The 27,641-nt window shown below is 42.5% G+C and overlaps 1 protein-coding gene across 1 annotated transcript; it reads right to left on the minus strand.

Annotated features, from left to right (window-relative positions):
- Nucleotides 1-319: 319 nt before the first annotated feature.
- On the minus strand, nucleotides 320-19,779 carry ZBTB2 (zinc finger and BTB domain containing 2). The gene is made up of 3 exons (XM_017887638.1): nucleotides 19,341-19,779; nucleotides 12,073-12,257; nucleotides 320-3,099 (listed from the first exon to the last, which is right to left on the minus strand). The coding sequence occupies exons 2-3, from the start codon at nucleotides 12,243-12,245 to the stop codon at nucleotides 1,728-1,730; spliced, it is 1,545 nt and encodes a 514-aa protein (XP_017743127.1). The 5' UTR covers nucleotides 12,246-12,257; nucleotides 19,341-19,779; the 3' UTR covers nucleotides 320-1,727.
- Nucleotides 19,780-27,641: the final 7,862 nt, after the last annotated feature.

Here is a 27,641-nt window from a genome sequence, read left to right on the forward strand (position 1 = left end):
GGTCAGAAGTTCGAGACTAGCCTGACCAACACAGTGAAACCCTGTCTCTACTAAAAAATACAAAGATTAGCTGGGTATGGTGGCAGGCGCCTGTAATCCCAGCTACTCGGGAGGCTTAGGCAGGAGAATCTCTCGAATTCAGGAAGTGGAGGTTGCAGTGAGCTGAGATCACGCCATTGCACTCCAGCCTGGGCAACAGAGCAAGACTCCATCTCAAAAAAAAAGAAAGAAAGAAAATGACTCCTCAAGCACTGCTACACTACACATTCCCTTCCTGTATCTCTTCGGGTAGCCAAAGACGCAGAGATGACATCATATGCTCATTTAATTAAACGTTTATTCAATGAAAGGATGTATAAAAACTTACAAATTTGAGAACTCAACTATACATGAAATAGGATGATGGGATATTCAGTTTTTAACATGTACATATAGTATATCTATTAGCTATTCTCCCCTTCCCCTTCAGTCCTTACTTCTGGCTCCTGTTTTGTCCTGTGAGGCCCTTCTTTTATTGGCCTAAGGGAAGATTAATGAACAATTTTTACTGCTTTTGGGCCAATGGAGAAAATTTCAGGCATTAAAAAAGAAGGAAAGAAAGAAAAAAAACAACCAAAAACCTGAAGAATAAACACCAAAATCAAGTTTTTTCCCAAACAGCAATTAGATTTTTTGTCCTGATTTCTCTTTGCCATTTATTTTTGACGCTTCAATTAATGTTGCCAGTAAACCATCAGCATTGACTTTTTCAGTCATTAAAGTTACTACATCTTCTGGTCACAAATTCCCCTGTAAGATGAATATTCCTATATCCTTTTCCCTGCAGTATACACACTGATTTAAAAGTTAGTGTAAAACAAATTATCACTGGCAGCTGCTAGAAAATGGCATGTCATATTCTGTTCAGAAAGACAATTTATAGAATAGTACATTCAAATTTGATTTTTAGAACACATTTGTCAGAAACTCAAATACAGCATTTTGTTGTTGCTCAACTTGGAAAGAAGCCAGCAATGAGATAAGGATGTGCATTAATTCACCTGTTTATAGCAAGTACCCACACATTTTTCTCTTACAAACACACAAACTCACAGCTTGTCATGTTGTACCCAAAAATTAAGATTGCCATCACATTATTACTTTTTCTGCTTTGTTTTGTTAAAGTAGATTTCTTAACTGATGATTTTTCTTAAGTGGACATAATCTCAAAGGATACATTCTTAAGCAAGACACCTGGAGGATGAATACTAAGAACATTTTCTTGGGTTTAAAGTTTCCCCACACCTTCTAGATTTTGCATAGTACAGAGCCCAGCTGTATCTCTAAGAAGCACGCTGTATTTTCTGACATTGTTTTTCTGAGAAGACTTTTTACCCAGGGAAAGTCATAATTTTATCTTACCAAATTGGATTCCAGTTGTTTTATTTAATACCCTTCATTAGTTCCAAGCATGCTTTTAAATAATCTAAAACCTCTCAAAATTTGAGTTTGTAAGTATAATGACCATTATCTTTCCAATATCCCCTGAATGAAAGTCGATACATTCCAGGTTTATAATGCACAAAGCCTTTACAGAGGTGGGGCTGGGATGTGGGGAAAGAGGGAAGAGGAGAAGGGAACAAGGACCTGTTTGTATCATGCCATGGAGAACTACAGTTCTGAATTCAGGGAAGGGAGGGAAGATAGTCTTTGTAAAAATGAGAGTTTTTTAAAAAGGTAAGTGACATTCAGTCTAGTAAGACAGTTTCCTGTTCCTTTTTGATGGAAGCTAACACTGGGTGGTCAGGCTCCGTTACTTCCGAGTCCCCACTGCCCAGGAGAATGGATCGCCCTTCGTCTAGGGCAAAAACGTCTGAGTTCTGGTTTTGGCATGAATGTTTAACAACCTCATTGGGAGTGGAGAATGTTTTGTCACACAAGTTGCATTTGTAGGGTTTGTTTGTTTGCACCAGCATGTTGTCCATCTGACTCCCTTCCTCAAATGTGCAGAGTTCCAGAGTCTGTTTGTCCACCATGGTGTAAGTGTCGATGCTCTGGTTGAGGCACACGTGGCGGGCAGCCTGGTTGGCCCTGCAAAAGCTTTTGTCACAAGTGCTGCACTTGAAAGGCTTCCCGGTGTGTATGTACATGTGTTCCCTCCAGTGGCTTTTCTGGATAAATTTGCGTCCACATATTGTGCACTCGTACTTCCGCCTCTTCACCTCCCTCTCCTGGTCGGCCTGCTCCAGGTTGTCAATGTCAGCAATGTCTGAGGGGGGTGGGGTTTCCGACTGCTGCTGCCCATCGATGATGGGAGAATCGGAGATGTGCTGCAGCTCACTGTCACTTATCATCCCGGCTTCAGGCACTTCCATGGCATCTTTCCCGAGGTCAGCTGCATTGCTACAGAGAGTCAGGGGGACACGGCTTTCTCCCTGGTGGCCGGATGTGAAAGGTACTCCTGTGTGGATCTGGAGGTGTTCACGTAAGCTGCTCCGGAGAGTGAAGCGCCGTCCACATAGGTGGCAGGCATAGTACTTTGGAAAGCTCCCATTCCTCTTCATGATGCTCGGCTTGACGTGGGCTATTGTGAGGGGCGCAGGCTGCTCATCAGAGGAAGATGCTTCCAGATTGGTCTCCTCCCCGGGAGGAGGGGGAGGAACAGGAGTGGAAACAAGTTCTGGAGACAGCGAGGTCTGCAGGGGATCTGAGGGAGTCATATTTGTCCGATTCACCTGGGCCAGATTTGAAGTCAGCTGGGAGAGCTGTGAGGTCTCAGGGACCTGCTCCTGGCTTATCCTGGAGGTCTGTGGCCGTGGATCTCGCCCGAGTTTTTCAGGTGCTGAAGCAATCTTGGTGGCTTGTCTCAACTGATGATCTGCAATCTGAATGCCATACAATGAAGAAGCCAGCGGGAAAACTTGGTCAGGGTGAGAAAAGGCTCCCTGGCTGGCGAGGCTGGCTTCCTGGATGAGCGGGTAAGCGTGCAGAAACTTGATGCCCTGTTCTAATCGAACCGGGTCGATGAGCTGAGGCGCCATCTTCCCAGTGTACATCAAGTGTAAGAGATAGCTGAAGATGTCAGGCTGTATATCAGTTGGTTTCAAGCGGACACACTCACTGAAAGAAACAAGTAAAAAAATCTGTGAGTAAATGCCAGTCCAGGTGTTAACATAAAGCCTGAAGAAAAAAATGAACGCTTAAAAACAAAGGAAACAAGAACACTTTCTATCCTTGATTGTTAGTAAGTTTCATGAAAATGGGATGAAATAATCAAGAGACAAAGTTCATGTTAAAGAAATGTGACATCTTAATTCACAGACTCTTAGAGCAGTTTTTCTCCTAGTAAGCTAAATTATTATTATTATTATTATTTTTGAGACGGAGTCTCGCTCTATCACCCAGGCTGGAGTGCAATGGTGCAATCTCGGCTCACTGCAACCTCTGCTTCCTGGGTTTAAGTGATTCTCCTGTCTCAGCCTCCCGAGTAGCTGGACTACAGGCACCCTCTACCACGCCTAGTTAATTTTTGTATTTTTAGTAGAGACGGGGATTCACCATGTTGGCCAGGGTGGTCTCCAATTCCTGACTTCAAGTGATCAGCCCTCCTTGGCCTCCTAAAGTGCTGGGATTACAGGCATGAGCCACTGCGCCTGGCCAAGTTAAATTAAATATTATGTATTCTATTTGTATACAGAACTCCAGGAGTTTCTTATCAAATGCCACCATCAACATCAGCACTGCTCCTGGGCTTTACAGGGATTCTTTCTCACTTGATTGTCATTCATTCTCATTTTACAGGAAAGGATTGAGGATTAGAGGGGTTAATAACCTGCTCAATATCATGTAGTTGGTAAGTGGTGGAGCTCGTAATTGAAACAATGTTTGTCTAATGCCAAAGCCACCATAGTAAGATCCTTTAGAGAATCAAAACAATCCTGTATGGTAGATAAAGTGGATTTATTTAGTCCCATTTGACAGATATGGAAACTGAGGTCCCAAAAGTTAAGTGATTTATCTAAGGCACCTAAAGCAGTTGATGATGATATTAATAACTTTAGACTCTACTCCTTTTATCATTTCCGAAACATCATCCCTGATCAAGCAGCAGTAATGAAGAGGTTCCCAAGAACTCTTCTCAGTAGTAACAAATTCTAAAGCATCATTAGAAATCAATGAGATCTACATCCACATATCACAAGGTATATGTTATCTTCCACTGAGTAGATATTCTATAGACAATGCATTTCAAATTTAAAGACAGCTTCCTTGAATGCTTTTAGAATTTATAATTTTCTTTTATTATACTACTTTTTGTATTGTAACTTTCTTTGGCCCTTTTAGCAATCATGTTCATTTTATTAACAAATATTTTCTTTTTTTTTTTTTGAGATGGAGCCTCTTGTCACCCAGGCTGAAGTGAAGTGGTGCGATCTCGGCTCACTGCAACCTCCGTCTCCCGGGTTCAAGTGATTCTCCTGCCTCAGTCTCCCGAGTAGCTGGGATTACAGGCATGTGCCACCACACCTGGCTAATTTTTGTAGTTTTCGTAGAGACAGGGTTTTGCCATGTTGGCCAGGCTGGCCTCGAACTCCTGACCTCAGATGATCCACCCACTTTGGCCTCCCAAAGTGCTGGGATTACAGGTGTGAGCCATTGCACCTGGCCAATATTTTCAATATACTAAAATATTAACAGCATACCATGCTCTTCTAAATTTAACATTTTCATTCCATTAAAAAATAGAAAAACCGGACGCAGTGGCTCATGCCTGTAATCCCAGCACTTTGGGAAGCCAAGGAGGGTGGATCACCTGAGGTCAGGCATTCAAGACCAGCCTGGCCAACATGGCGAAACTCTGTCTCTACTAAAAAATACAAAAATTAGCTGGGCATGGTGGTGGGCGCCTGTAATCCCAGCTACTTGGGAGGCTGAGGCAGGAGAATTACTTGAAACCGGGAGGCGGAGGTAGCAGTGAGCCGAGATCACACCACTGCACTCCAGTCTGGGTGACAGAAGGAGACTCTGTCTCAAAAAAAAAAAGAAAAAAAAAATTAAAAAAAAAAGCGATTTAAGCAGAAATCTGTAGCAAAACAGATTTTACTAATTACTGTGCTGCTATAAATACTGTGACATCTTAATCAATACTTGAAATACTGTGTATTTCAAGAAGGCTACGTAGAAATAATCATGTGAAAAATATCTGATTACAAAATACGAAAGTAAAAAAATCAAGCATAAAAACTAGCATCCCTTTGATAGCATAAAGGGAAGAGTAGATGTGACTCTGTTTTTCTTTTCTTTAAAAAAGATACACAGGGTTGGGCATGATGGCTCACGCATGTAATCCCAGCACTTTGGAAGGCCAAGGCAGGCGGATCACTTGAGGTCAGGAGTTCGAGACCAGCCTGGCTAATATGGTGAAACCCTGTTTCTACTAAAAATACAAAAAACTTAGCAGGGCATGGTGGTGCACACTTGTAATCCCAGCTACTCAGGAGACTGAGGCAGGAGAATCGCTTGAACATGGGAGGCAGAGGTCACAGTGAGACGAGATCAAGCCATTGCACTCCCGCTTGGGCAACAAGAGTGAAACTCTGTCTCAGACAAAACAAAACAAGTGGTTGGGCGTGGTAGCTCATGCCTGTAATCCCAGCATTTTGGGAGGCCAAGACGGGTGGACCATGAGGTCAGGAGTTTGAGACCAGCCTGGTCAATATGGTGAAACCCCCCTCTCTACTAAAAATACAAAAAAAATTAGCCAGGTGTGGTGGCGCAGGCCTGTAATCCCAGCTACTCAGGAGATTGAGCCAGGAGAATTGCTTGAAGCTGGGAGATGGAGGCTGCAGTGAGCCAAGATCGGGCCACTGCATTCCAGCCTGGGTGACATAGCGAGACCCCGTCTCAAAAAACAAAACAAAACAAAACAAAACAAAATGAAAAGATACACAGATCATTCATATTTTATTTAGAGTCCTTTCATATTCCTTTAAATAGGAATGCAAATACAGGTAGTCTTTGGATGGCTTCCAACAATACCATGTGTATACTGCAAAACATTTAGACGCCCTAGGGAAGTTCAATATTCAAAACAGAGCTTTAGGCATTATGTGTGCTGAAGAATTTACTAATGTAAACAATCAATTCCCAAGTGAAGAAATGACTAGGGGAAACTTTTCCAGGATCAGGCAGAGGAATTGGGAAACCAAAGGCCTTAGAGATGTAAGTTACACCCTCTCCTCTGCTGAGACGAAACATTCCTCAAGGGAGAAAGAGGGGTAGACTAGGGAGCCTGTAGTTGACTCTCTTCCCCCTCAGAAAAGGAAGGATGGGGCCAGGCACCTTGGCTCATGCCTGTATTCCCAGTGTTTTGGGAGGATTATCTGAGCTCAGTAGCTCAAGACCAGCCCCGGGCAACATGGCGACACCATCTCTACAAATAAATGGGGAGAAAAAAAAAAAAAAAAAAGCCAGCCTGGGCAACATGGTAAACCCCCTCTGTCCTAAAAAAAAAAAATACCGGGCCCGGGCGGCAGTGGCCAGCCTGAAATCCCAGCAGCTTTGGGAGGTCCGAGACGGGCCGCATCACGAGATCAGGAGATCAGACCATCCTACAGCTAACCCGTGAAACCCGTCTCTACTAAAAATACAAAAACTAGCGGGCGAGCCGCGGTGCCTATAGTTCCAGCTACTCAGGAGCTGAGGCGAGGAGAACGGCGTAAACCCCGGGAGGCCAGCGCGAGCTTGCCAGTGGCTGAGATCTGGCCACTGCACTCCAGCGTGCTGCGACAAAGCGAGACTCCAGCTCAAAAAAAAAAACAAAAAACCAAAAATTAACTGGGTGTAATGGCATGTGCCTGTAGTTTCAGCTACTTGCACTGAGGCAGGAGGATGGCTTGAGCCCAGGAAGTCAAGGCTGAGGTTTCAGTGACCTGTGGCCATGACTGTGCCACTGCACTCCAGCTGGGGTGACAGAGTGAGACCCTCTTTCAGAAAAAAAAAAAAAAAAAAAAAAAAGGAAAGGTAGAAATCCAAAGAAGGCTTTGATTTTAGCATTCATGAAAGGTCCTACCCAGCAGAGTCCCTTTCCAGAACTACTTTGGTGTTTTTTTTTTGTTTGTTTGTTTTTTGAGACAGAGTCTCGCTCTGTCGCCCAGGCTGCAGTGCAGTGGCGCGATCTCAGCTCACTGCAAGCTCTGCCTTCTGGTTCACACCACTCTCCTGCCTCAGCCTCCAGAGTAGCTGGGACTACAGGTGCCTGCCACCATACCCGGCTAATTTATTTGATCTGCTGGCCTTGGCCTCCCAAAGTGTTGGGATTACAGGCGTGAGCCACCGTGCCTGGCAACTTTGGTATTTTTTGTTTTGTTTTGAAACAGAGTCTCACTCTGTTGCCAGGCTGGAGTGCAGTGGCACGATCTCGGCTCGCTGCACCCTCTGGCCCCAGGTTCAAGCGATTCTCCTTCCTCAGCCTCCCGAGTAGCTGGGATTACAGGTGCGTGCCACCAGGCCTGGCTCGTTTTTGTATATTTAGTAGAGATGGGGTTTTGCCATGTTGGCCAGGCTGGTCTCAAACTCCTGACCTGAGGTGATCCGCCCTCCTCGGCCTCCCAAAGTGATGAGATTACAGGTGTGAGCCACTGCGCCCGGCCATTTTTCTTTTTTTTTTAATTTTTATTTTGAGTCGAAATCTTGCTCTGCTGCCTAGGCTGGAGTGCAGTGGCACGATTTTGGTTCACTGTAACCTCTGCCTCCCAGGTTCAAGTGATTCTCCTGCCTCAGCCTCCCAAGTAGCTGGGATTACAGGTGCCCGCCACCAGGCCCAGCTAATTTTTGTATTCTTTTAGTAGAAACAGGGTTTCACTGTGTTGGCCAGGCTGGTCTTGAACTCCTGACCTCAAGTGATCTGCCCACCTCGGCCTCCCAAAGTGCTAGGATTACAGGCGAGAGCCAACATGCCTGGCTGATTTTGGTGTAAATTTTGTAATTCTTTTCTCATTCATTGTTGGATAGGCTGTCTTGTCTATCACTTATGAATTGTGACTCAACAGTAAGTCTCTCAAATTTGAAAGAACTATGTACAGTCTCAGACGGCAAAAAAAGGACACAGCTGGGGAAACCTTGGCCCACACTTTAGGCAGGCCTGGAGGAAGGACTCCAAGGGGCCAGGGAAACAAAGTGGCAAGTCCCTGGGGTTTACAGCCAGGGATGTAAGGGCCCAAGGAGGTCTCCAAACACCAATTTATTTTGATTAAAAAAAATTTTTTTTAAAGAGAGGAGGTCTTGCTCTGTAGGCCCAGGCTGGAGTGCAGTGGCACGATCATAGCTGACTGCAGCCTCAGCCTCCTGAGTAGCTTGGACGATAGATAGGCACATGCCACTACACCCAGCTAATTTTTAAACTTCTGTAGAGACAGGATCTCACCATCTTGCCCAGATTGGTCTTGAACTCCTGGACTCAAGAAATGCTCCTGCCTCAGTCTCCCAAAGAGTTGTGATTACAGGTGTGAGCCACTGCATGCAGGCTTAAAAAAATTTTTTTTTTAAAAAAAGTAGAAGCACATGTACACACATACACTTAAAAAACAGGTGGAGGCCGGGCGTGGTGGCTCATGCCTATAATCCCAGCACTTTGGGAGGCCGAGGGGGGTGGACCACCTGAGGTCAGGTGTTTAAGACCAGCCTGGCCAACATGGCAAAACCCTGTCTCTACTAAAAATACAAAAATTAGCCGGGCATGGGCGCGGGCAGCTGTAATCCCAGCTACTGGGATTGCACTCCAGCCTGGGTGACAAGAGCGAGACTCCGTCTCAAAACAAACAAACAAAAACAGGTGGGATTTTTCAAAGCTCCTTAACGCACATTTCAGCCATCTGCATCCCTGACTGCTTTTATTCCCGGGCAGCTTGACCTCTGCCAATCACTCAGCTCACTATGCACCAGACTTTGGTCTTTTCCCAGTCCTTTGGAAAGGATATATAGTCCTCTATAATATACTTATATCTAAGTAGTTTCCAGATATGTTCGACATAACATTTTTTTGTTTTGTTTTGAGATGGAGTTTCACTCTTGTTGCCCAGTCTGGAGTGCAGTGGCACGATCTCGGCTCACTGCAACCTCCTCCTCCTGGGTTCAAGCGATTCTCCTGCCTCAGTCTCCTGAGTAGCTGGGATTACAATACAGGTGCACACCATGATGCCCGGCTAATTTTTGTATTTTTAGTAGGGATAGATTTTCACCATGTTGGCCAGGCTGGTTGACATGCTTTTATGCAGGATAAAGATAAATATAGTTTTACTACAGCTATAAGCCCTTTGGTATAAACTTCCATAGTAATTTCTATTTTCAATTATTCCTTCACTAGAATTTTAAAAGCAATGATAGGCTTAAACAACTTTAAAATAAGGATTTTGAATAGCATTAGCATCATCAGAAGGTTGTACTTAGAAAGGCCTCTCCCTCAGTGGTTTTATTTTTGATAGTTGAAAATCTATAGTTGTCTGTGATTTAAACATACCACTCAGAGTTGCAGACATAAGACAGGGACATCTAGTGGTAACTACAGCCAGAAATCTCCCTTGGAGTCAAACTTGAAAAAATTGACTCAGTCTATTCTCAGTCTATGACTGAGTAGCCGGGCGGCAGTGCTGTGCCCCACAGAGGAAGTGCTAGTTGAAAATTATGCCCCTGGCCTTCATCCTGAGTTTGCCTTGCCTCAAGGAGCTTGAATTCTGTACTAGGAGGCGGCAAAGCTGGCCACTAGGCATGTGTCACCTCTGGTGCAGTAATACACACTGTTGCTTTACACTGTTGTATTACACAAATATCACAACGCCTTGTTAGAAAGGCATTTATTTACTGCCCTATACTTAAAGGTGGGTTTGTTGCATTGAATTAAAACTCATTATGTAGCATTCTTGCACTCCTCAAGATTAAAACTGCCTCCTTTTCAATACCATTGAATTCACCGTGTTGAGACTGTCCAGTACAAAACCTAGTGTCCTAGTGTCCAAAACCCACACTAGGCCTGAAGTCTCTGACACATGAGTTAAAGGGAGCATCCTTAGTGTTGCCAGATGAGCCACCCCTCCTGGGTTATTCTGCAGTTGTCCCATCTGCTCCTCCAGACACTGATCAAGTAGCTATTCTATTGTGTGCAAATACCTCAGCCATACTGGGTGGTGTTTGCAATGATTTGTAAAACCCAGTCCCTGCCCTCAAGAAACTTACAAGTGAAGAAGGGGGCTAAGTATACAAATAACAACAACATAGGGGAAAGGTGCATATTTGCACTCTTGTACATGTGCACTCTTATAAAGGAGCACAATTAAAGTGTTAATGAGCCATGAGCGAGGACATGGTCACTGTCATTTGTTTTGTTTCACTTGACTGGGAGGGGTCATACAAGAGGTGCTGCATGAGCTGGGACTCAGGGAGTGGGCAGGATACCAGCAAAATGTGGTCCAGGTGAGCTGAAGCCATGAAAGTAGATCTGGTTAAGGTGAAGATGAGGGGTGGGGTGTCCCAGAGGGCCCAGTTGCAGATGAGGCTAGAAGGAGGTTGGGTTCCATGCCTGTGGGGCCTTGGATGACAGAATAAGGAGCCTGTGTGTTATTTTAATATCACCGGGCATCCCTGAGGTTTCTGATCCAAGGAATAACGCAGTATAGCAGGTTTCTCATCAAACACTACAGTCAAAGCAGTGTTTGGAAATACGAATCTGACAGTAATGTGGAAAATGGGTGATGAGGTAATGGAAGTGAGAAAGGAAAAGAAGTGACAAATGTGAAAGGTAATTTGAAGAAAACATGATTTGGGGACTGATAAGATGTGATTCAAAAGAGTTAAGCTTGGGATACTTGAAGATAAGAAAATAGGCAGGAGGAACTTCGGAGAGGGCCTAATTCAGTACATCCTCAAAGACGCAAAAGGAGATACTCAACTCGAAATGCCCAGCATACAGCCTGAGGCCTTGGGAATAGAGTTCTGGAGACAGAACAGTCAAGGCCAGAGCTATAAACTGAAGTTTCCAGCAGAAGCGAGATCTAGGAAAAAGACACACACCCATAGGAAGAGTGCAAAAGACAAAATTCACCAAAGGCCCAGGTTTAGAGGGCAGAAAAACAAGAGATATTCAGCTATAAAAATGCAGACGACAACCACTTAAGAAGGAAGCAAACAAGAGCAGATGCTGGAGGACAGGATGCTAGAAGGCTGAGAGAAGGGCAGTGGTTTTGATGAGGGGTGACCTTAGAGAAAAGACTGCAGTAGAGTGAAGGAGGGGAGGAAACCACAGCGCACAATGATAGGAAGAGTGTGGGATAAGGAGAGTGCAGGCGAGGACCTCGATTACCCTTTTAAGGGCTTTCATAGTAAAGTGAAGGAGAAGCGGCACCGTAACTCAGGCAGACAGCAGTGTCAAGGATGTGCTGATCCCACATGGGCTGGGGGCAGGGTAGGGGGCGTATGAAAACAGATAAAATAAAAAGAACAGAATAAAAATTGAGGAGTGGGATCTCGCAGCATGAGGGAGGGAGGGAGATCATTTTCCAGAGACACCGAGAGGACCTTTTCTCAAGATAGGAGAGATGAAAAGAAAGAAACTAAGCAAAGATAGAGATGTTTTCAGATAGAAAAGAGGGGAACTGGAGAAATTCATGCCCTCAAGCTTCTTGTTAGAGGAGGAGACAAGAATAAATGCTGAAAGTCAGGGGGATACTCAGAGGACTGGGGCTGGAGGAATGAGAGGCAGGGCTTAGATAATGAGTCCAGCAAAGATTACTGCTGGAAGGCTTCACTGAGGTTGGGGAGCTGGCTTTATAATGGACCTGATCTTGCATGTCCTGGTCATGCAGGTGATACCCAGAGAGGGCATCTGGAGGTGGAGGGACTGCGTAGAGCTGGCAGGTCCAGTGATTCTCAAGTGCTACTGAAAGCACACATAACAAGAAGGTAGGGGGCGAGTGAGGCCACAAGGGAGCAGGTCAGCTAGGAGCTAGGAGAGGTAGAGAGACCCATGGTCTTGATGAGGGCCAGGGATAGGGAGGTTAAGAAGTCTACAGTCATTAGGTTATTAGCAACCACTTTAGTTACCTGGTCTGATGGACAAACAACATCTTAAAGTAATTGGAGAATGAAGCAAGAACTGATTTGTGTGCCTTGAAGTATACATCGCCGATTGCAACCGTGCAGTCACACAGGAAACCAAACTCTCGCTGAGCGTTTAACTGTTGCAGGAGAATAAGTCCATGGTTGGCCAAATCCATTTTTTAAAAAATCTGCAAAGCAAACAATTTTATTTTTAAGAAGGTGATTCACAAATAAGAATGTGTCCTTTATAGTCACCAACAGTCATATCATAGCTAACATGTCATCATAGCTAATGTGTCAGGCACTGCTAAAAACGTTACATAGATTAACTCATTTAGTCTTCCTAACAGTCCTCTGAAGTAATTATGTCATTCCGCTTTTTTTTTTTAAACAAATGATGTCATTTAAAGTAAATCAGGGAATTACGTGATTTGCCCAAGCTCACACAGATGGTAATGGAGAAGCCAGGAAATGAACTCAGGTGGTCTGCCTTTAAGCATCAAGTCCTGGAGACAGACAGCAAATATCTTGGACCATCGAGTCTTTTAGTTTAAATTTCAAATGCAAATGAAGTCTTTTAGTGTAAGATTCCAAATGGAAATTCTAATGATGCATCAGAGTTTGTCAATTCTTCCGCAGAGATAGATAAATTAAGGTGTTGGGGTGGGGTCCCAGCAGGGCAGGGTGAGAATCAATAAGTCTGAGGGTCAATAGTCCAGCTCCTGCTGTGTGCGCCTGCTGGTGATGTAACAGCCCCATCACCCCTGACCCTTAACACTTACGGAGGAAGTGGGGTTGGGGCTGTGCATCCTTCCTTGTGGAGAAGGAAATGGGTTTTGAGACATCTAAGTAATTTGCCCCAGGCCTTCTAGCCAAAAGGTGGGAGGATCAAAATTTAAATGTGAATGTTCTGATTCCAAATTCTGTGATTTTCATTATTCACACTTGACCCTAGCAAACCCCGCTGGTCTGAGTCTATTTATAATAAAGAGGCTGCCTGACACCTGACATTGCCTGGTTCATCAAATCTCTAGACTGCTCCTTTTCTACAAAGAGCATTTATAAAAGCCCATTACACACACACCAACATTATATTTAACGTTATACTTAATGGTAAGGAAGGCGGAATTTCTTCTTCATAAGATTGGGAACAAGGCAAAGATGTCCCCTCTCGATATTCAACATAGCACTGGAAGTACTAGCTCATGCAACAAAGCAAGACAGGAAATAAAAAGCATACAGAAGAAAAAGGAAAAAATAAAATTGTCACTATTTGCAGATGACACGATTGTAACACAGAAAGTCCCAAGGCATCTATTAAAAAACAAAACAAAAAAACCTTGTAGAACTAATAAACGAGTTTGGCAAGTCACAAACATATAAAAAAAATCAACTGTAATTCTGTATACTAGCAATGAACATGTGGACTGAATTAAAAAGATAATACCACTTAAAATCATTCAAAAAATGAAATATATGGGTGTAAATCTAACAAAACATGTGCAGGACTTGCATGTTGAAAACTATAAAACATTGATTAAAGAAATAAAAGATCTAAATAAACAGATATGCTATGATTATGGATAGGAAGACTCAACATGGTAAATATATCAATTTCCCCAAATTGACATATAGGTTTGATGCAATTCCTATAAAAATCCCAGCAAGATTTTTTTGTAGATATACACAAAATTATTCTAAAATGTACATGTAAAAGCAAAGGAACTAGAATAGCTAAAATTATATATATGTATGTGTGTGTGTATGCATATATATATATATATATATATATATATATATATATATATAGACAAACTTCTCACTCTTGTTGCAGGCAGGAGTGCAGTGTCACAATCTCAGCTCACTGCAACCTCCATCTCCTGCGTTCAAGCAATTCTCCTCCCTCAGCCTCCCTGGGGTAGCTGGGATTACAGGCACGCACCACCAAGCCCGGCTAAGTTTTTTGTATTTTTAGTAGAGACGGAGTTTCACCATGTTGGCTAGGCTGGCCTCGAATTCCTGACCTCAGGTGATCCACCCGCCTCGGCCTCCCAAAGTGCTGGGATTACAGGTGTGAGCAACCACACCTGGCCTAAAATAATTTTTAAAAAAGAACCACAAAGTGGGAGAAACCAGTCCACCCAATTTCAAAATGCAGTATATTGCTATAGCATTCAAGACTGTGTGGGTATTGGCAGAGGGACAGGCAAGTGAATCAATGGAACAAAATTGTGAACCCAGAAGTAGACACACATAAATATGTACGACTGATTATTGACAAAGGCACAAAAGCAACTCAGAGGAGGAAGAATAAGCTTTTCAACAAATGGTGCAGGATCAACTAGACTTCCACAGGCAAAAAAGAAAAAAGAAAAAGAACCTGGACACTTAAGTCTCATATTTTATATAATAAAAATCAACTCAAAATGGATAATGAACTTAAATGTAAAACACAAAACTATAAAACTTTTGGAAAAAACATGTAAGAAAATCTAAAATCTAGGGCTAGTCAAAGAGCTTTTACGCTTGACATCAAAAGCAGAATCCTTAAAACGAGAACTTGATAAACTGGACTTCATTAAAATTAAAAACTTTTGCTCTCTGAAAGACCTTACTGAGAGGATGAAAACACAAGCTCAAAGACTAGGAGTCAGTATTTGAAAACTTTTGCAAACTAGTCCTTTGACAAAGGATTAGTATCTGGAATATATAAAGAATTTTGAAAACTCAACAGTAAAAAAAAAAATCAAATCAGAAAATATGTAATAGACTTGAAGAGACATTTCACCAAAGAGGATATACAGATGGCAAGGCAAATAAACACACGAAAAGATGTTCGAAACCACTAGCCACTAGGGAAAAGCAAATTAAAACCACAGTATCACTACGCACCTATCAGGATGGCTAAAATAAGAAACAGTCACAACACATGGTGGCAAGAGTGTGGAGAAGCTGGATCATTCATATGCTGCTGGTAGGAATGTAAAATGGTACAGTCACTCTGGAAAAGAGTTAGCAGCTTCTTAAAAAAACTAAACATGCAACTACCACATGACCCAGTAACTGTACTCCTGGATGTTTATCCCAGAGGAATGAAAACTTATGTTCACACAAAAACCTGTACGGGAATGTCCATAGCGGCTTAATTCCTAATAGTCAAAAACTAGAAACAATTCAGATGTCCTTCAATAACTGAATAAACACACTATGGTATGCTCACACACAGGGAAACTACTCAGCCATAAGAAGAAATGACCTCCTGATAACATACAACAACTTGGGTGAATTACACTCAGCGAAAAAAGCCAATCCCAAAAGATTATATACTGTATGATTACACTGATACAATAAGTATCAAAATTATGGAAATGGAGAACAGATTAGTGCTGTGGGGTGTATGGTAGCAGGTGGGCATGGCAATGGAAGGGCAACATGAGGGATCCTTGTGGTGATGGGAATGTTCTGCATGTCAAAATCCTGGCTCTGATACTATATTATAGTTTTGCAAGATGTTTCCATTAGGGGAAACTGGGTAAAGGGTATATGGGATCTCTGTACTATTTCTTGCAGCTGCATCTGAATCTGTAATGATCTCAAAATAAAGTTCAATTTTTTTTTTTTTTGAGACAGAGTTTCGCTCTTGTTGCCCAGCCTGGAGTGCAATGGCGCCAACTTGGCTCACTGTAACCTCTGCCTCCCAGGTTCAAGCAATTCTCCTGCCTCAGCCTCCCGGGTAGCTGGGATTACAGGTGCCTGCCACCATGCCCGGCTAATTTTTTTTTTTTTTTTTTTAAGATGGAGTCTTGCTCTGTTGCCCAGGCTGGAGTGCAGTGGTGTGATCTCAGCTCACTGACACCTCTGCCTCCTGGGTTCAAGCGATTCTCCTGCCTCAGCCTCCCAAGTAGCTGGGACTACAGGCGCCCGCCACCTTGTCCAGCTAATTTTTTGAGGATACTCTTGATCTCCTGACTTCGTGATCCACCCACTTTGGCTTCCCAAAGTGCTGGGATTACAGACGTGAGCCACCATGCCCGGCCAAATTCAATTTTTAAAAGCCTACTACACATTAATTAATTGACTAAATTTTTTAAATGTGAGGATGCTTAACTTCAGAGTTAAGAATGTACTGGAGAGAATGCACTATCAGTAAGCTTAAAAAAATTCAAAGCAGACCCACAGCAATTTTAAAATATTTATTTATTTATTTATTTTAGACTAGTCAAATGCAGTAGTGAGAAGAGGGAATAAAGCAGAACAAGGCATTTGATCTGTAACCGAACAATCAATTGAGATAACTCACTACCCTTTGCACCAGCCATCCACAGCAATTCTTAATCAGCAGAGGTGCTGGAATCCCTACTCTCCCTTCCTGCTCTAGGGATGTTCAGGCAGATTCAGAAATTAACAAGTATGCCCTAAAATGGACAAACGTAATGGAATAATTCTTTAAGAGACTGATCAGGTCACAAATCAAGAATCCAGAATGTCAAATTTCATATTTTCTACCATGAGTCATATTCAAGCACAAGATAGGAGAGTCATCCAATTTTGCAAATCATTTGGGTATAAAGACCTAGACTGTTGTCTCATGCAAACAGATGGTATGGATCAGTTTCCCCACTACTTTCTGTGTATATCAGAGAAGGTGAGAGCACTCAGGTTAGGAAGCAGAGGCACAGGAAAGGCCCGAGGTTCATGATGAAAGCCAGGGAACTGCTGGGTTGCGAAAGTGACCTTACAGAGGTTACAGAGAAACATCACTCTAACCTGACCTCCACCAAGATATAACTTAGAAGCTTGTCTTCAAGGTTATTCTCTGTAAAGTGCCAGAATACTTCCTTTTCCAGCTTACTATCCTGCTTTTCTCATTAAAAAAGTATCCTCTGAGCCCCAACTGTGACATGCTCCCTGCCATGTCCTCTGACTCGGATCATGCTGATCAAATTTAGGCAGCTTGAGGTCCCACAGCTTCAGGTGTCACGCTCATCAGCAGTAGCTTCAAGTACAGGAAAACGTTATTATTTATCCCTTGATGACAATGATGAGAATTTTTTTTTTAGGGACTGCTACTATGGGCCATCATTTACATATGCTATTAATTTAATTTCACATTAATTTATTTGAGCTATTTGAAGTATTGCTACCCACATTTATAAATGAGGAAATAGGGTTAGAGAGGGTAGGTGGCTTGCCCAAGCTTATAGAACCAGTACATTTAATAAGTAGGCTTTAAACTGGGATTCACTTGGTTAGTTGGAACGTGCTACACGAAAGTGTGTGTGTTTAAATTAATATGATTATTTGCTGCTGCTTTTTTTTTTTGAGACGGAGTCTCGCTCTGTCGCCCAGGCTGGAGTGCAGTGGCCAGATCTCAGCTCACTGCAAGCTCCGCCTCCGGGGTTCACGCCATTCTCCTGCCTCAGCCTCCCGAGTAGCTGGGACTACAGGCGCCCGCCAGGTCGCCCGGCTAGTTTTTTTTGTATTTTTAGTAGAGACGGGGTTTCACCATGTTAGCCAGGATGGTCTTGATCTCCTGACCTCGTGATCCGCCCGTCTCGGCCTCCCAAAGTGCTGGGATTACAGGCTTGAGCCACCGCGCCCGGCCTGCTGCTGCTTTTAAGTACATATACTTATTATAAAAGATTCAAATATTATGGACAGACAAAATGTGAGATTTTTCTATCCAGCACCACCCTAACTCTTTTCTCCATACTCTAGTTAATACTTGGTATTCTTTGCCAATATGGTTTTTTCACTTTGTAGGCCTTTAATGATGAAGTAAAGCTTATTTTTATATTTATTGACCATTTGTATTTCCTTTAGTACCTCTTCATGAGCTCTGCCCATTTTCCTATTCAATTCTCTTTTTCTTATCAATTTAATAAAACCCAGCCAGGTGTGGTGGCTTATGCCTCTAATCCTAACACTTGGGGAGGCCAAGGTGGGAGGACTGCCCAAGCCCAGGAGTTCAAGACTAGCCTGGGCAACATGGAGCGACCCCCATCTCTACAAAAAAATTTTTAAAAAGCCAGGGATGGTGGCACACACCTGTGGTCCCAGCTAGAAGCTCCCACTCCAGAAGCTGAAGTGGGAGGATCACCTGAGCCCAGGGGATTGAGGCTGCACGCAGTGAGCTGTGTTAGCGCCACTGCACACTAGCCTGGGAAACAGAGTGAGACCCTGTCTTAAAAAAACAAAACAAAACAAAACAAAACCTTTTAAACTCTTTGTATATAAGGAAAATAGGCCCTGTGTCACATATGTTGCTAATAATTTTCTCACTTCCTTTGCATCTGTTTATAGAGATTTTGACAAATACAATTTTATGTTTTAATGCCATGAAATTTGTTAATGTTTTATAGGAGGATTTTGAGGTTTTGGTTTTTACATGAATGGGTATATATTATTTCCTTCGATATAGCAAACTATATGGCTCCCTCTCTTTCCATAAACAGACTAACATAAGCATTCTATTCAGACCGTAAGAATGAAGCCATGATAGAACGCTCAATGTTTTTTAAGGGAGTCTACCAGTTATTTTAGAATCTCAATTTAGGAATTTAAGGGAGTCTACTAGTTATTTTAGAATGTCAATTTAGGAACATCTCCTAGATCAGGAAACACACTGAACATAAGTATTCAAATACAGAGGAAAGAATACATGTGCATGACTCAGAGAAATGAAAAGAAAAGAAAAGAAAAGCAGAAAACGGAACAAGTTGCATGTTCAAAATTCACAAGGGGGAATATTCACACAGATTAACTTGAAAAAAATTTTATTTTGGAGACCAAAAAACCTTTCTCAAAAAGAAAACCAAAACCAAAACCCCTAGACTGTTCCATATGTGAACTGCCTGAGGAAATGGGGCAAAAAGGTAGAGAAGGTACTATGGGCTACACTCTGGCCCCCGCCCAGCGACAGTACTGGCTTTTCTTAAATCTTTCTTTCCTCTTTTCTCATCGCGGCCTCCCTTCATACTCATTTCCATGAGGCTTAACTGGCCCAAAATATACCAGCTAGGGCCCTGGTATCCTCGTGGATGGCTTGGCTGAGGCCGCCCCTCTTTTGTGGGAATGGCTGCCTGCTCTCCCCACCTCCAAGCCAGCTCCCGCCCCACTCTGCTTACCAAGGTCACCAAGGACCTTGTTCCCCAGCCTCAGGGACTCAGTGGCTTACTCAGCCTTTTGGCGGCATTTTGTATTCTTCCTCCTGCTTTGATAAATCTTTGGTCTCTGGTTTTCAGGCTACTGCTCTCTGGTTTTTGACTCACCACAGGCTGTTCTATTTTAATCTCCATCCAGGGTTCCTCTTGCTGGTCTCCTCTGCGCCTGGTCCCCAGCCCACTCCTCATTCTGCAGCCTCTCTTTGGTGATCTCTTTCACTTCCCCTTGGCTGTTCCCCAGGAACCTTAAACTTGATTTAGGTAAAACTCAACTCACTTCCTCCCTGTCCTCTCACTGCCATTTACCCAAAAAGACAATAAAAACCAGGTACACAAATCTGCTCCTTCCGTATTCCCTGGCTCAGTGCAGGGTCCCATTTCCACTCTCTGACCAAGCCAGAAATCTCAATTCATCCTCAGACCTCCCCATTGTCTTACTCCTCACATCAGCCCCCAACTGCCATTAATTGAAACTCTTTACCTTCCTGTCACACCTTAGCCTCACCTCCCAACTCATCTGTCCATCTCCAGTTCTGGCCTCCTTCATGTATCCACCACACAATAGCCAGAATGACCTTTCGAAAGGGCAAACCTGATGTCACCTGCTTAAAATCCTTCTGTGGGTTGGGCACAGTGGCTTATGCCTGTAATCCCAGCACTTTGGGAGGCTGAGGCGGGCAGATCACCTGAGGTCAGGAGTTTGAGACCAGCCTGGCCAACATGGTGAAACTCCTTCTCTACAAAAAATACAAAAATTAGCCTGGCATGGTGGCGAGTGCCTGTAATCCCAGCTACTCGAGAGGCTGAGGCAGGAGAATCGCTTAAACCTGGGAAGTGGAAGTTGCAGTGAGCTGAGATCATGCCACTGCACTCTAGTGTGGGTGACAGAGTGAGACTCCATCTTAAAAATAAATAAATAAATAAATAAATAAATAAATAAATAAATAAATAAAATCCTCCTGTGGTTCCTTACTGCCATTAGGATAAAATCCCAGTGCTGCTGCACCTCTTCCAGACTGCTGCACCATCTAACAGTTGCTTACTCTGCATCCCATACTCTGGTGCTAATGTAAACTAATGCTTTCCAGGCTTTCTGATTTCACAGACCTACTAAAAACAACAAACCTTCAAACTAAGGTCCAACATTGCTCCCTCTATTTTGCCAGCAAAGACATGAAACATTCACAAACCTGGTAGGCTTTTACACATAAATACATAGAAATGACACAATGTCAGTATTATCCTCCCAGAGGAAGGACAGGTGGCACTATATTCAATGCAGTCATACCTTGCTTAACAAGAGATACGTTCTGAGAAATGCATCGTCAGGCAATTTTGTCATTGTGCGAACATCATAAAGGTACTTCCACAAACCTAGTTGGTATAGCCTACTACACAGGCCTAGGCAATCTATTGCTCCTAGGTTACAAACCTGGACAGCATGTTACTGTACTGTAGGCAATTGTAACACAATGGTAAGTATTTGTGTATCGAAACAGTTAAACACAAAAAACGTACATAAATATATGGTGTTATAGTCTTATGGGACCATTGTTGTATACATGGTCTTTCATTGACTGAATTTATTATGGGTACATGACTATGTATGAAAATATATTTTTCTTATCTTTTTTTTTTTTTTTTTTTTTTGAGGCGGAGTCTCGCTCTGTCGCCCAGGCTGGAGTGCAGTGGCCGGATCTCAGCTCACTGCAAGCTCCGCCTCCCGGGTTTACGCCATTCTCCTGCCTCAGCCTCCTGAGTAGCTGGGACCACAGGCGTCCGCCACCTCGCCCGGCTAGTTTTTTGTATTTTTTAGTAGAGACGGGGTTTCACCATGTTAGCCAGGATGGTCTCGATCTCCTGACCTCGTGATCCGCCCGTCTCGGCCTCCCAAAGTGCTGGGATTACAGGCTTGAGCCACCGCGCCCGGCATCTTTTTTTTTGAGATGGAGTTTCGCTCTTGTTGCCCAGGCTGGCGTGCAATGGTGCAATCTTGGCTCACTATAACCTCTGCCTCCCAGGTTCAAGCAATTATCCTGCCTCAGCCTCTAGAGTAGCTGGGATTATGGGCATGCGCCACGATCCACCTGCCTCGGCCTCTTTTTTTTTTTTGAGACAGAGTTTCGCTCTCGTTGCCCAGGCTAGAGTGAAATGGCGTGCATTCTTGGCTCACTGCAACCTCCACCTACCGGCTTAATATTTTTCTAATGCAAACAAATTACAACATAAAATGTTACTGTAATACATTAAATTGTATCTAATTTTTTTTTTTTAAGATGGAGTCTTGCTCTGTTGCCCAGGCTGGAGTGCAGTGGTGTGATATTGGCTCACTTCAACTTCCGCCTCCTGGGTTCAAGCAATTCTCTGCCTCGGTCTCTCGATTATAGGTGCCGATCACCACGCCTGGCTAATTTTTGTACTTTCAGTAGAGACGGGGTTTCATCATGTTGGCCAGGCTGGTCTTGAACTCCTGACTTCGTGATCCACCCGCCTTGGCCTCCCAAAGTGCTGGGATTACAGGTATAAGCCACCACACCAAGCCTGTATCTAATTTTTTATATGGGGTCTTGCTATGTCGCTCAGGCTGGTCTTGAACTCCTGGGTTCAAGTGATCCTCCTGCCTCAGCCTCCTGAGTAGCTGGGACTAGAAATGCATGTCACATTGCCCAGCTAATTACTTTCTTGATACGCGACTGTCAGTTTGGTGATCTCTACGAATGGATCATCAAGGGTCCAGCTTGTTTTGAAATACAAGCATTACTAAAAATTCAGTTGCATTTGAATATATTGATAATGGAGACAAAATGAGGTTATTTCACTTACTTTGGGACTTCTGGATAAGCTAAGCTAAGCTAAGGAATGGCAGTTTCGTCTCCCAGAGGTCCTGAACACCCTGGTGATGATTTGGCTCCTGACAGCGTACAATACTTACTGCTCAAAGGCTTCACTCTCAAGGCTGGGCAGCTTGGCAGCCTGAGCTCTAAAGGGTTAGGGGAGAGGGGTCGCATCTGTACACAGGCTTCGAACCTCTACTCTAGGATTTTGAATATGCTGCTTTCAGAGGAACATGAGACGAACAGACAGACACACTCACTCACACACATACACACACCCCTGCCCCTCATGTTCTCCTTGCCCTGGTCCATCTGTGAACGAGCTAGTTTATACACATTGCCTGATGCTTCTGGAAAGCTGGCAACAAATCTTCCTTATCATTTACTATTTTATCCCAGTGCCTTGCATATGGCCTAGGGTTTAGTATTTGTTAAGTAAATTAATAAGCAGATGCTCCAGGAGGAGAAGAGTGCTGAGTTCCAGTCAAGGCTCTGCCTCTCACCAGCTGGGTGACTGGGGGTAGAAGTTGAGTTTCTAGTTATCCTAGATTGACCTAAAAAATTCTCATCAATTTAACACCTGCTATGTTTTGGAATAATTTTTCAATTTAAAAATACTACCTTGTGTTTCTTCATGCTAACAATTAATTTCTGAATAGTGCTTCATAATTCACAATAACCCTGAAGGGTAAAGAGCCAGAGAAAAGGAGGATGGAGACAGACGTCATGTTAATGATTTTGGTCCATATCTTAAAAACAATGGGAAGCCACCCAAGGGGATTTTAAGCACGATGACTTGATAAGATCTCTACAACATAGAGACTGCAGAACTAATCAAACTGGGGAGGAGGGGGTAACAAGCGGGTAAGTGAAGACCTGCTGGACAATGGTCTAGAGGGGACAACTGCTAGTGGTCTACAAAAGAGATAATGGACTCAGGTGGTACTGAGGAAGATGGAGGAAATTGGCAGGAGTCAAAAGATATTTAGAAGACAAAAAAAAAAAAAAAAAAACAGACCTGGTTGATGAGTCAGATGAAGGAGAATGGAGCAGATCAAAATGTCCAGGAAGACTTCCTAGACTTCTTATTTGTATAACTGGATAGATCTTGGTGCTCTCCAACAGGAGGGAACACAGGGCAAATACCCAGTTTGGTGGGAAGGGCAAGAAGTTAGGTTCACACATGTTGGGTTTGAGATACTTTTGAGATAACCAAGTGGAGATGCAGAGTATATGTTGGTTACACTGGTCTGGAGCTTGGAAGTCCTGACTGTGATTTGTCTGAGTCTTCAGAAAAGCCATGTCCTTAAATCACTACACTGTAGTTGAGAGAGGTTCAAATTGTCAACAAATAGAGTCAGGATTGAACTCTGGTCTTCTGGGCATACAGTTCATGTTGTCTCCACTCTACTACCTTGCTCTACAGAGCATTCCTAAAAGTTCTTCCTGATCCCAGTCACAAAGGGCCGAAAATCAAGACAGGAAACTGAAGACCTATGTAAAATCCCCAACCATTTAACACTGTAAGTGAACTTAAAAAAAAACCCCAACTAAATAAAAAACAAGTCATTTGTCTTTTCTAAATTAGAATAGTAAGCTGAAAGGAACTGAAGAAAAGTAGCACTGGAGAGAGGAGGCAGTGCCTATAAATGGGTTCATGGAATGCCTTCTTTCTGTATGTGTGCAAAGTTTTTACTTTTCTTAACTAAATTCATAGACTATAGGACATACTCATGTTGAAAAAATAAAAAACATTTCCGAAAGCCAAATACAAATGACCTTTTAGATTATTTAATGCTTTGGTTTTCATTGTCACCACTGTTTCCTACTTGATAATGGGACACTGACCACCTAGCTGTCACTTGCTTCCAGCTTCCATCACAGAGCACATGTGGGCTGATCCGTAAGCAAGTCACTCATCCTTTTGGAGGTGCAGAAGAATGGGGCACATACAATTATGTTATATTTTGACAATATAAGTTCCTCCTTCATTTTCAGTATAACAACAGGACACCAAAACAGCTTTCGGAAATTGTTGATTCCGTTTTTAAAGATAATAGCTGTTCTAAGACACTAAACACCACTTACACTATCTGTTTCAAGGGCACTAAAAGGTCCTTTGAAGTCCTTGATTTTATTTAAGTGAAGCATAAATGAATATTGTAATGCAAAGGACAATCAGTAAGAGTAGAAGTATTACCCACAAGCAAGTAGTTTTGACCCTTTACCAGGATGAAAAGCTGCTTTTTCAATTACTATTATTAATAATTAATATTGGAGGGCCCATGAAGTAAACCTGAATGAGGCTGGTCATTCAAATTTTAATATATTTTAAAACTGTATTTTGAAGATAGCAAATGCATCTTATTTAGTTGTGATAATGGATTGGCATTTTTTTCTTAACATTTCCTTAGTCAACCTTCTTCCATAGTAATTAGAAAAGAGAGGGGCAAAACTAACAGCATTTATTTACATGTTAAAAAGCATTGGATTTGTAAACTACTACTGTTTTCAATTATATTTTCCCTATGTTTACACTTAGTTTTTAGTTTCCAAATGTAAGTTGGGGTCATAAGGAGGCAATTCAGGGACATCTTAGGTGTCAAACAGAAGTAGATCAGAGATTTATGGCTAATAAAGAGTTCGTATTAAAGTAATAATTCTAAAGGCATTATGCTATAATCAACCTGAAGGAAACTTACAAATGATTACACACAGCAAAATTAAAAAACTAATCTGGGCTGAGGACACTGGCTCACCCCTGTAATCTTAGCACTTTGAGAGGCCAAGGTGGGCAGATCACTTGAGCCCTGGAGACCAGCCTGCACAACATGATGAGACCCTGTCTCTATAAAAAGAAAATTAGCTGAATGTGGTGGCATGTACCCATGGTCCCAGCTACTAGGGGGCTGAAGTGGGAAGACTGCTTGAGCCAGGAAGGTTGAGGCTGCTGTGAGCCGTGGCCGTGCCACTGCACTCTAACCTGGACGAAGGAGTAAGACCCTGTCTCAAAACAACAACAACAAAAAGCTAACCTGCTTCTAGTAATCCACCAGAATAGAGATTGCCTTCGTTTTTCATATGCCGTAAGATGATTTGTCAAATTAACCTGAAGAAAATATAATCACCTAATTGTGTAGTTCAGGGTATATAACACAGTTTCAAATGTGTTTAACTCAAAGTCTTAATAACATATTTCAATATTTTAGAGCAGGGCTTCTCAAACTTTTTGGTGCTGGGATCCTTTAATGGTCTTAAAAATTATTAAGAAAATCAATTATATGTTTATATGGATTTTAACTATTGACATTTACCATATTAGAAACTAAAATGGTGAAATTTTAGAAATATTTAATTCAATTAAAAACAACCCATTACATGTTAAAGTACAGAACATCTTTATGAAAAAATAATTGTATTTTCTAAAACAACAAAGTGGTGTCTTTTATATTTTGCAATTCTCTTTAACAGAAGACAATCGGATTTTGCTTTTACTCCTCAATTAACTCTGTTTTGGTTGAGTAGTGAAGAAAATCCAGCCTCACCCACCTATGTAGTTGGAAAAAGGAGTATTTTAATAGCCTTTTCAGGTAATAGTCTTCTTTTCTATTATACCAAAACTTGACAAGTGGTACTTTCTTAAAAGTTGGTTGTGTAATGTAAAACTACATAACTGAATTAACTTTTCCTACTCTATTATAGTAATATTCATTAGTCTATCCACTTTCAATGGATCATTTACTCATTCATGATTTTTAACATCATCCGTTGACCATTTGGAAAACATTGGCTCACTGAATTAAGCAGATCTTCTCAGTGTCAACACTGAGAAGTCTGCAGACCACACTTAGACAAGTGCTGTTCAGAATCACTTTGGGACTCAGAGAACCTAATGACTCTCCCGGTGCCGGAGAACATGCACACTTTGAAATCATTCCAGAGTAGAGGATTCTGACGCTTACTCTGCTTGGTGCAGAACTTAGCGAGTGCGCCCTATTTAAGAGAATAGTATGGCCAGGCACGGTGGCTCACGCTTGTAATCCCAGCGCTTTGGGAGGCCGAGGCGGGTGGGTCACGAGGTCAGCAGATAGAGACCATCCTGGCTAACACAGTGAAACCCTGGCTAACACAGTGAAACCCGTCTCTACTAAAAATACAAAAAAATTAGCCAGGCATGGTGGCAGGCGCCTGTAGTCCCAGCTACTTGGGAGGCTGAGGCTGGAGAATGGTGTGACTCTGGAAGGCGGAGCTTGCAGTGAGCCAGTGAGCCGAGATCGCGCCACTGCACTCCAGCCTGGGGACAGAGTGACACTCCGTCTCAAAAAAAAAAAAAAGTACACTAAAATATCTTACAAAAGTAAAAATGTAGTTTCCCTTAGTACTTGGCCAGATACATAAAAGTGTTTTTCAAATTCCTATCTTTGAACACTGAACTTTCTTAAAGTGACACTCAAAGGCATGTGATGCATACCTCAAGCATGTGAACTGGGGGTTATGAGTTTGAGCATAAATAGGAGCCACCAAGTTGGCTTCTAAAACGGATCTATATGTCTTGTGCTGCCAACTCCTTGTAAGGTTCTGTGACTACTGATTCCATATCTTAATGGCTCTATCAGCATTGTAAAAATACTGAATCTTATTTACTATCAATTCGAAGTAATATTTTAATTGTCTAACAGTTTAATTTGCTAGTTCAAATTATAACCTACTTCAGCATAAAGAAGATTTTAGAAATATTCTTGGTCTAATGCTTAGAATGCTTACATTTTGTTTTCTTCAGGGAAATAAAACGTTCAATTCCCTTTTAGGTTTTCAGGGTCATGTTCAGAGAGCCAAAGAGCATATGAAAATAGGAAAAGTGATGATAAAGGACCTTTGTCAGGTGCATTTGGTATTTTATGGTAAAAAAATTACCAGTAAACCAGTTGTTTCAATCTTCCTTTCCTGTGCAGGCTGGTGCCACGGGGCTTGCCCAGCTTTTCCAAGTTCCTACAGGGAAAGGTGAGTGGGGCTACGGATGAAGCACCAAGAAACAGTAAGAGCTGGCAGGACAGTCCCCACCTCTAAAGCTGCTGATCCCAGGCCGATGCTACAGATGAGCTTTAGGTATTTCCTTCTCTATTTTGGTAAGTCTCAAATTGAGGAAAGCACATCCACTTACTCAGGGGCATGCTGTGGGTACTTGAAATCACAAGATTACAAGGTATATCTCTTTATAGGGTTGGGGTGAATACATTTTCTTTTCTAATACAGATGGGGGGTCTATGTTACCCAGGTTGGTCTTGAACTCTTGGCTTCAAGCAATCCTCCAGCCTTGGCCTCCCAAAGTGCTGGGATTACAGGCGTGAGTGAGCCACTTTGCTTGGCCATGAACACATTTTTGTATTATTTTATATTGTCTTACAAAAGTGCAGAGTTTGGAGGTTACTATAAAGTTCATACAAAAGTTTAAGACAAAAAAGCAGGTGTCACTGTGGCAGCTTTTATTCTATAACTTAAAACATGATTAGTGTTTATTCTCTGCTGCTACGTTGCTGAGCATCAACGTATTTACATCCCCTTTGAAGAGAAGCTT

Source organism: Rhinopithecus bieti, unplaced genomic scaffold, assembly GCF_001698545.2.
Source record: "Rhinopithecus bieti isolate Rb0 unplaced genomic scaffold, ASM169854v2 scaffold_16097, whole genome shotgun sequence".
In the NCBI taxonomy this organism is placed as follows: Eukaryota; Metazoa; Chordata; class Mammalia; order Primates; family Cercopithecidae; genus Rhinopithecus; species Rhinopithecus bieti.